The sequence below is a fragment of the Nicotiana attenuata genome, unplaced genomic scaffold (genome assembly GCF_001879085.1).
Source record: "Nicotiana attenuata strain UT unplaced genomic scaffold, NIATTr2, whole genome shotgun sequence".
Classification (NCBI taxonomy): Eukaryota; Viridiplantae; Streptophyta; class Magnoliopsida; order Solanales; family Solanaceae; genus Nicotiana; species Nicotiana attenuata.
Window position 1 is genome coordinate 113,268 of NW_017670451.1, and position 10,578 is coordinate 123,845.

General features: G+C 34.8%; 1 protein-coding gene across 1 annotated transcript; it reads left to right on the forward strand.

The window, feature by feature from the left end:
- The first annotated feature begins 692 nt into the window (after nucleotides 1-692).
- LOC109239600 (probable protein phosphatase 2C 10) lies at nucleotides 693-10,172 on the forward strand. Its single transcript, XM_019406186.1, has 6 exons — nucleotides 693-964; nucleotides 1,137-1,255; nucleotides 5,307-5,546; nucleotides 6,059-6,335; nucleotides 9,560-9,714; nucleotides 9,809-10,172. The coding sequence occupies exons 2-6, from the start codon at nucleotides 1,217-1,219 to the stop codon at nucleotides 9,947-9,949; spliced, it is 852 nt and encodes a 283-aa protein (XP_019261731.1). The 5' UTR covers nucleotides 693-964; nucleotides 1,137-1,216; the 3' UTR covers nucleotides 9,950-10,172.
- Nucleotides 10,173-10,578: the final 406 nt, after the last annotated feature.

A 10,578-nucleotide genomic window follows, 5' to 3' on the forward strand; every position in this document is an offset into this window, starting at 1 on the left:
CGTGAATGCAGAATACTTCGTGCACCGGTCAACCTTGAAAAAGAAAAAATAAGGTGATCTTATCATATTTGCTTAAGCCTTGATTGATAAAGTTGTGCTTCGTGCTGACAAAAGATAACAAGTACGTAATGAAATAATCAAGATGCACGCGGACGGCCATAAAAAAATGAAATAGTATACTGGTATAATATGCTTCAACTTTCCGGGAATAATTCAGTCCAACTCATCAAATCACGTGAACTGCAGATTCTAATTCCGTTGACAATCTTTTTGTACTTTGCTTTTTGCTACAAATGTGTAACACTACAGTAAATCTTATTATAAGAAAAAGAGGTTTCAGATAAAAGATTGATTATTTATGGTAGTGGTAAAAACTGGTGATAAACAGTTGAAAAGCAAGGTTCTTTATGGATTTAAAAAGTACAAGTGCTGACCAAAGAACATGGTCACAAAATTGATGATCAGTTTTAGTACTACTTTTTCTGTTAATAAAATAATTTATAGTACTAATTCCTTAAACTACTTTTTCATTTAACCACTTAAATTAAATATTTTCAGTGTTAGAAAAGGAAAAAAAGGAAATAAAACGGAAACACAGCTGTACTATAAGAAAGAAAAAACAAGTAGTCCCCTCTGACTGGCTGTAACATTAGTACAAACAATAATTAATTAAAGAAATATAGTAATAAAGACAACAAAGTCAATAAGGGAAGCCCAAAAACCCAAAGCAAAAAGTCTTTTTGACAGCCATTCTTGCCTCCACAGCAAATCCAACACTTTCACTAACTCCATTTAATTCCATCTCCAAAACTTTTCAAACTTCCTAAAATTTCTTTGTTAATTTTTGATTTTGCTTCTGTTTAATTATACATCTTACATATATAAGTTTTGGTCAAGCTAAAAGTCAAATCTTATTGGCTATATCAATATTTATCTCTTTGGAATTTTGGAGACTGGTGGATCGGTAAGTTGAGACTTTTTTGCAATACCCAAATCTTGATTTTTGAAAAATTTGGTGATTTTTTAAGAAAGATGGATTCTTCGATAAGTTTTGGTTGTTGTTGTTGTTGTTTTTTTTTTTATTATTATTTTTTTTTATCTATTTGACGATCAAGATTCTTTCTTTGATTTTGTAGGTTGTGAATTTCAGGAATTTAAGAGTGGTTATGGTACATGTTACTTACTATAGTAGGCGGCTGAGAAGTGACTGAATTATATGGGTAATTTGTGCTGCTTCAATTCTCTCTTCTCGCAGGTGAGGTTTAATTGGCAGCTAATTCTTTTAGGATTCTTTTAGGTTTTGCTAGATGCATATTTGTTTTCCTTTTTAGTTTTATCCTTAATTGTTTAGCTGTTACTTTAATTAGGCTATATATGATAGGCTGATGATCCTTTAGCTTTTATGATGGAAGTCCTTAAATGATGCTTTAGAAAAAAAAAAAAAAAAGTAGCCCGGTGCACAAAGCGTCCCGCGTTCACTCCAAGGGATGTAAATGATGCTTTTCGATAAAAAACTAAAATTCATTCTTAAGCAGTTATTTTAGGGGTTTAGCTAAATTATGCAGGTCTTATTGAGTTATGTCCTGGTGAAGAATGAGGAGTCTCTAATTTTTCTTGATATCTATGGCTTAGGCGAAAGGGGGCTTTTGTTTTTAGTGAAAATAAGCTATGTATTGCTCTATTATGAAATATTCTGGATTAAATGTTGTCCTTTTCCTATGCGCAGTCTTTACGATTGGCTGCAGGAAAGTGCCATCTTAGTGTCATGACTTCTCTGCCTTAACAATTTTAACTAGTTCGTATGTACTTGCGATGCACGTAAAACTTTAGTCATCATGATACTTAAATTTAAAATGATTAGATATTGTTCGAACCTGCAAAAAGGATCAACTTAATTAGGTTAGTTAAATGTTCTCGTCTATCGCTTTTGGTTACTTTGCCATATTCAGAAATACGTTCTCTACATCGATATGCCTCTTGAAAATGCAACTTAAAGTAGTCTGAATGAGAAAACATGCTGTCGCTAGTATAGTACAACATTGAGGATCGTTTGAACATTTGTCATTGAAAATGTAAGTGTACTTATTTTTATATAAATTTAAAGGATATCCTTTGTTTTTTGGAGGAAAAAGTTAAATTCATAAAATAAGCACATGTTTGAAGCCATATTGGCCCCAATCTGTATGTACAGACATATGTCGTCAAAACCTCTACATACTACTATCCTTGTATGATCACTTAAGCAATTTAATTTCATAAACAATATACCTATCATGGCCATTATGTATAACTCATAAAGATACTTTATTATATTTACTCATAAAGCAAGCTTCTACATTAATGTTACAATTGTATCTCAGCTCGTTAGTAAATAAGGACTATATATGACTCAACCCACTGATTACTGATTATCATGCTATGAACATTTTTCATTTTCCCATAAATTTTTCTCCTATAAATAGAGTGTTCATTATTTTACATTGATTTATTATTACATAGTAGAGGTTTTGAGGATGGTAATTCTTACATTTATCCTTCATGGTTGGCTTGTTTCACAAACTAATCTCACTTTAATTTTGAGGCTACATTGAATGTCACAAAATAACTTCATAAAGCTAAACTTTTGTAGGTAAATAAATAATGAGATTGGTTCATGAAATTTGGATGACTTATCACTTTTTATTTACCCTTGTTTCAAAGTACATGTAACTTATTAAAAAATCTCCATACTTAGCATTATCATTCATAGGATATACTTGGTCGTCTTTCTGGTGTGGATGAATCCCCTTCCTTACTTTTAGCTCTTCCAAAAAATACCCATATATAGCCGCAAAACATAAATTGAGAGGAACATATAATAAAATTTAAAAACTTATTACAATTAAGTCTTGGAGTTTTGGCTTCAAAGAAATTCAAAATTTTCTAATGATTCAAAACTTCACAACCTAAAAAAAGGAGGAAGCATATGGATTGGATTGTAACTTACAGAATTGTATAGCAATTTGCTTTTGTTGGTTCTTGCGCGTAATTATTTTTATGAGTTCGAACGGCTTGCCGTAGCTTAAATATTGAGTTGACTTTTCATACGGTCATTCAACTAATGAAAATTATGTAAGAAAGTCACTTTTCTTTGGTTTGTAACTGAAAAGTTACTCTAATTTGCTATTTCACTTATAAAGTCGCTTTTCTTTATTTTGAAACAGAAAAATAACTACTCCCTCTGTCCCATTTTATGTAAGGTGTACGGATTTTGAGAGTCAAAACAAATTCTTCGTTGACGGAGATTCTTCTATATGCCTTTAAATATTTTGAGTTGTTAATTATTGTGACTTATAGTACTTTTTATGTAATTTCCAAATATATAAGTTTTATTTCCCAAACTTTAAAGATTTTATGTTCAAATTCAAGGTCAAAATTAAGAAATTTGAATCTCGGTAAGCGAAAAATGTCACATAAAATGGAGACGGAGGAAGTATCTTTTTACTATTTCACCTGCAAAGTCACGCAACATATTCAAGTGATATTTTAGCCTGAAATTTTTAGCTGGCTTTAGCTGTTATGGTAGCGTTTTAAGCATAAAAAGCCAACTATTAACCATTTTGCTGACATGCTCTAATGTCAAACCCGCTAGCTTTTATTTTTACATGACACAGCCTTATTTTGATAAAATAAAGTAACGATGGCTTCCTTTCCTTTTCTCCTTTTAGGCGATTTTGTGCTTTTTCTCAGTCTAGTACGAAATTTTATTTTTGAAGATGAAATTTGATAGTGGATCGAGAAGAAAAACCAAGGAATCTCAAATAAACTCTAACCCCACATGCCGTTCTTTAATTCAAACAATAGATAGTAAAAAAGCTAAAATAAACCCTAGATGAGAATGCGGGCTCTGTTATGTAACATTTAATAAAGCCTAGTAGGTTGAGTCATTGGAGTGGGTTAGTAAAACGATTACAATATGGCTTTTGTGTTTACAACTTTGGATTCAAAAAGAATTGCCAGATTAGGAACTTAGAGCTGCTACAAAACAAAGAAACTAACTTTCTTGCACAATTTTGAGTGATATTTAAAGAAATCAACTCCATAAAAATCAACATGTAAAACCCCCCCATAAATATCAGAAAATATGACGCTTCTGAATTCAAGAATAAAGGCGCTTTTAATACTAAGTAAGCATTGTATGAATAAGATAGGATACAAATTTAGTTTCAAAGTCCTAACTCCTAAATATTGAAGTCCTAAATATTAGTTATCCAAAATAGTAATCCTTGTATAATTTTTCAATGTATAGTTCCAATAAATTGAATTACGAATCACTATAATCCAATAAGAGTTACTTGTTTGAAAGAAATACTTTAGTTGTGTAGAGAGATACATCAGATAAAATTGTTATACCGAAAGACGCTAAAACAAAATCAATTAATTTGTCTCAAAAGTATTCACTTTGTTCCCTTGGTACACAACAACTATTAAGTTTTCTATTCGTTTGTGTGTATCTAATTTATTTGTTTACTTTTGTTTGTTGTTTATATATTTCTCCTTAGTTATGACATTATTGTGATTCAACATCGTATAGAATATTTTCGTCTCCTTTTTTGAATTAAGTGCTGCAATTAATCGGACTCATTTATTTTTTTGGATGATGTTTACAATTTGGTTTCAACAATGAAAGAAGACCATATTTAGAGTAGTTATTTATTTAGAACTCCATATTTATCTCAATATGTTTTTTTACCAATATAACCTATTGATTTGATGGAAAGCTTGATGTAATTAAGGCTATTTTTGTCTACTAACATTATATTCGTGCTTTTATAATAGTATAGATTAACCATCTTTGAACGACCCACCTTTGGCCCTTCGTAGAATACATGTTTCTAGAAGCCCTTGGGAATCTTAATCTGTTTATTTTCTTCTCAGTTGGCCTCCTAAAGTTCTGGCTTCTTCTGTTTGTCCTACCTGCATATTGTGTTTTTGATGAAATTTCTTCAATGAGGACGTATTTGATGGGGAGTAATTCTCTGATATTTAGCATTCTATCCTCTGGTTTTGTTGGGACGTGTAGTATTACAACTTTTGCCCCTCTCCCGCTGCAGGAATTACTACTGACATTTTTCATGATTGGTGTTCCGTTGGTCCTCTTTCTAAGAAAGCCTGATGAATGACTTCAAGAATTTTACTTCCATATCAGCTGGAATTTAGTTGTTATAGTAAATTTTGGTGGGGTGGTTGTTCAGTCTCAATTTATGGTTTGTCTGCATTACATATTTGGCTGGATTCAGAAAGCTGATGTATCATTTTGCGTTTAGCTTGCAGGAGGACGGTCATTATGTAGTTCGGGAAAAGGAAGAAGCAATCAAGGGCCTACAAAGTATGGTTTCAGCCTGGTTAAGGGGAAAGCTAGTCATCCCATGGAGGATTTCCATGTTGCTAAGTTCGTCCAGTTGCAAGGACGTGAACTAGGACTTTTTGCTATTTATGATGGGCATTTGGGAGATAGCGTTCCTGCCTATTTACAGAAGCATTTGTTTTCCAATATCTTAAATGAGGTAAATTGTGGTTTTAGGTAGATCAGCAAAAATAAACTTCTACGATTTGTGAGAAATGCTTGGCTCGTTGTGTTATCTGTGTTTTAAGTAAGATAATTTACTTGGGGCATACAATGATGGCTATGTCGTCGATTTTCATTCAAACATATTCTAAAGATGCTTCCTATTTCTCCCCTTTCTATACCTTGCATATGGTGGTTTTTATTGAAAGATGCTATTGGTGCTCTAGCTAGATCATTCAGCTCAAAATTGGTTATGGAAAGTGAATTTTGAATCGCAGAAGCTAAAGTATTCTTTAGAGATCAACTCAGATATAAGGGTGTCATGCCAAGAACAAAATCCTAATGCATTACTTTTAACATTAAATGCATCAGATGCGTGATAATTTAATCTTGGGCAGCTTTATTTCTTTACTTTCAAATAAAATGTTGGGGTTATTGTTTTACTTTTGGCTGTTAGGGGGCGGCGGTTTGCTTTGAGTTTCTCTCACCTTTTACATTTAAAACTTCTAGGAGGATTTTCGGAATGACCCTCATAGGGCAATCTTAAAAGCATATGAGAGAACAGATCAAGCTATTCTTTCACACAGTCCTGATCTTGGAAGAGGTGGCTCTACTGCTGTGACTGCAATTCTTATAAATGGTCGTAAGTTATGGGTAGCAAATGTTGGAGATTCCAGAGCAGTACTTTCTAGGAGGGGTCAGGCCATCCAGCTATCAATTGATCATGAACCAAACACTGAGCGAGGCGACATTGAAAACAGAGGTGGTTTTGTCTCCAACATGCCAGGTGCTTCTCATATGCTGTGTTTTTTTTTCCTTTTATAAGTGCTGACATGACTTGCTCCTGTGGATATAATAGTGTTTCTGTTTTCTCTATTCAATGTATCTTTTAGTACAAATTGAAAATGGCTTGTATCAATTAGTTCTTTAAGTCGTCCTAACATGGTTCATACATATGTAGTATCTTAGTCATAGGCCTGTATGGGTTTAACTTTCTGTTATTCCGGAATCAATGACTGACTAATCCAGATTCGCGCCCTAAGGCCCATTTAAGGGTGAAGCGCTCCCTACTAGGAAATTCTTCATTCTTAGGGGCTCGAAACAGAGACCCGAGTGTATTAGTGCCAATTATCTGCTTCTAATAAAAACCAATGATATCTAGTTTAATATCTCACACCTAATTTATGTGATACTTCATCTTACGTTGGTAGGGCTCAGGATAAGGAGTCCAAATTTTTGTGGTTTTATGTGATTGAAGATATTTGCTAGTGTTTTCGAGGTTAATGTGGAAAAGTCAGAGTTCTACAGTTGATATCGTAACGAAAATGTAATGCAAACTGTTTGGGGTTTTTCCTGAAAATTGCTCTAATAATTGTAGTTAGGATGACGTTTGAGAATTTACCTGCTATTAACTCACTTTTGAACGTAAATATTGCTGATGATAAAAAACACCTCATACGGTTTTGTTAGAAGAGGAGGAATAGACAATCTTAGTGGTTGGACTAACTGACACAATCTTTCTGGGACAAAAAGCAGAGGAAATGGCAGCTGCGCTCAAGAAGTAACCGAGTAAAGGGTAAAGGGTAAAGGGACAGGAGAACTGGATTCTGGATAATAGCAATTTTGTCTGTAGACAACAACAACAACAACAACAACATACCCAATAAATTCCACTAGTGGGGTCTGGGGAGAGTAGAGTGTACGCAGACCTTACCCCTACGCCGAAAAGGGTAGAGACGCTGTTTCCGGGAGACTCTCGGCTCAACGGAAGAGACAATAATTTCAGAAAAGAAACAAGAGAAAAGGCATGTAACAACAAAAGATGCCAGAAAGAAAATAACAACACGAATAAGTGAAAGGAGAATAACACAAAACTATGCAAAACAACAATGTGAACACAATATAGACCGCTAACAAACCTAAACAAAACTCTATCAGACTACCCGGTACAAAGAATACCCGGTACAAAGAAGGAAGAACTCTCCTCTACTTGTTGAGTGTGAGGTGTCGGGTTAAAGCCGATTTTGCCGTGCTCTTTGTGGGTGTGTGGACTATGTGTTAATAGCAATTTTGTCTGCAGAGTAAATGAAAAATGCTTCATGAGTTGGACTGTGAATTGCATGTTAAGCTTTCTTTGATTCACTGTTTCTCCAAACATTATACGAGCTAATAAAAACATAGAAGTGTGTTAACGATATATGTTTGCCGAAGTCCATTTACCAAAATTTAGAAATAGTTGTTTACAATTAACTAGGTCAGTTACAGCTGGTCCTGCGGTTTCTAGCCTGTTAACGAAGTCTCTATTTGGGTCAAGATCTCTAGTTAGGAAGGACTCTCCCTGCCGAATTTGACGTCCATGTTTGAAGCCTTCTTTCACCCCTTCCAGTTTTCTCCACCCCTCACCAAGCACCACCAAAGTAAAGTCACCGGTTTCAAAATGGAAGTGTCTACTTGTTGAGTGTGAGGTGTCGGGTTAAAGCCGATTTTGCCGTGCTCTTTGTGGGTGTGTGGTCTATGTGTTGATTGTGGGAATTACATTTACATTTTCTACATCCACATGTCCGGTCCAGTTACATTACCTGATGAATATACAATAATCAAAACTATTTGTGAAGATGAGCCAGTGACATGAATTTGTGTCGAACAAACATGAAGTTTTTTTTTTGCACAAGTTAGTTAACTGGGAAATAAATTAGATGAAATAATTGGTGGTTGATGTTTTTATTCTAGAGAATGATTAGTGGGTTCTTTTAATAGGTTCTGTAGGTTGTACACTGTGAACTTCATTTGCAAACATTGTGTTTGATTAAAAAAAAATGGGTCTTCCTGTCCTTTGAGTGTTGGAGTGCGGAAGCGGGCTACAGACTTAGATTGTCAAATCTTATGGTGGTTTATTATGTGTTAGTGCATGAAGGGTCCGAGACTATCTTTGACATGGATTGTGGAACTAATAGTAAATAGAGCAGAAACTCTTTACTAACAAGAGCAGAAGAACCACATCCGACTAATTGCAATAAGTTTTCTTCCAAGAAGAAATATTCCAACTGCAATGCTTGAAGCAGGTGGTAGAAAGGAGTTTAAATTTTTTAATTAATTGGAATGACAAGAGAGTGTTGGCCTCGTGGAAGGAATCTCCACCTCTAACCACAAGGTTGAGAATTAGAATCACCAATCACCACTGTTGTTCTTGAGGGGGTCTAGGGGGTCTGGGCGAGTAGTCCTTATAAAAAAAAAGAATAAGAAGAATAAGAATAAGAAGAAGAAGAAGAAGAAGAAGAAGAAGAAGAAGAAGAAGAAGAAGAAGAGTGATTTAATTAATCAGAGAGCCCCACATTCGTTTTTCTTCACTAGACATGTGGTTTAGAGGCTATCAAAAAGATTAGAAAAATGGGAGAAGGCTTGAAATATTTGAGATCTTCTGATACCATGTAAAAAGAAATGGACTTTGGACCTAACTTAACGTCAAAGAAGCTAGCAGATATGGTGAGGAGCTGAAGACCATAAAATGAGACAACTGCTCTTTCCTTCAAATTCTTTCGAGAAAGTCTTTTCCTCTCGTTTTTACAACCTTTATAACACCAGGTGCTTGTTCTGATTAATGATTTGATATCTATCGCTTGTGGCTCACCGAAAATATTCTTTTTGATCGATAGACTTCCTTTTTATAGTTGCATAAGCTGGTCAGTCGGTTTTTTGTAGAACTTAACCATGTGTCAACTATCTTTTTTCGTTTATCTGATATGATCTGATCTAAAATATCTCATTTCACTGTTGCTAGTTCACTTGTGCTTTGTGCTGAAAGGAAGAAAAAAGAAAGAAAGAAGATAGTGATCTAATATCTTTGTTTAAAAACCTACTCGTAGCTAGAGTTAGAAATCACAAGAGTCCTTCGGGGTGCCTTACATCCAAACTAAACGGATTTGATCTAGACTTAAAAGGTGTCTCAAGTATTGTTGTATTTGGAGATTGTTAATGACCTGCTTATTATATATATACTGTATATAATCTCAGGAGATGTTGCTAGAGTGAATGGCCAACTAGCTGTATCTCGCGCTTTTGGGGACAAGAATCTGAAATCGCACCTGAGCTCTGATCCTGATGTAACAAATGCTGATGTCGATGGGGATACAGATCTCCTCATACTTGCAAGCGATGGTCTATGGAAGGTGCGGTTTGCTCCAATATTCTCTCTATTCCCTTCCCATTCTGGCACTCTGGTGCAACTTCTTGTTTTCTTGCTTCTGATTTCGGATTCTCCAGGTAATGTCTAATCAAGAGGCAGTTGACATTGTGAGGAAAGTCAAGGACCCACAGAAGGCAGCCAAGCAGTTAGCAATCGAAGCACTGATCAGAGAAAGTAAAGATGATATCTCATGCATTGTTGTCCGATTTAAGGGGTAAATCCATGAGATTTATCCCCGTGTGCAGTATATATATTTATTAGAGGGTTTTTTGTTAGACTGACAGAAGCTCAAAGTCTCAGATAATCTGCATAAAGTATTAAAGTGTTACCTGCCAACTCTTTTGTAATATTCATGTTCTTTACTCGGGCTGTGTGGTTGTTATATGTTGATTTATTCAGCTAGTAGATTCTCAGCATCATTTTTCTTCACTTGCTTAAACACTCCAATGTTGCATTTGTTGGCAAACCGTTGCTTCATGTAATGGTGAGAGTGAGTAAGCTTTTTGATGGTATAGTTGAGACATTCTAATTTTGCAAAAAGCCAATTACTGGTCACCAGTTTTGTCAACATAAGAGTGAGTAGGGGCTGTGACTCAAAACGACAATTTCATAAGCTTGTCACGAGCCATGTTGGCCACTCTAAAGTAGCATCGCGAATGCAACACCTCAGGTTGGAAAAAAATTACCTGCACTCGGTGCTTATAACCCACCAATAAATGGATGACATGGGTTTGCACATACAAGTGTAAATTGGTGTAGAATGAAGCCATGCAGGTTTCATAGTCATAATATGATGTTTTCAAGTTGAAAATCATCTAGTAATAGTTTATGAAGTTGCTGATCTTTT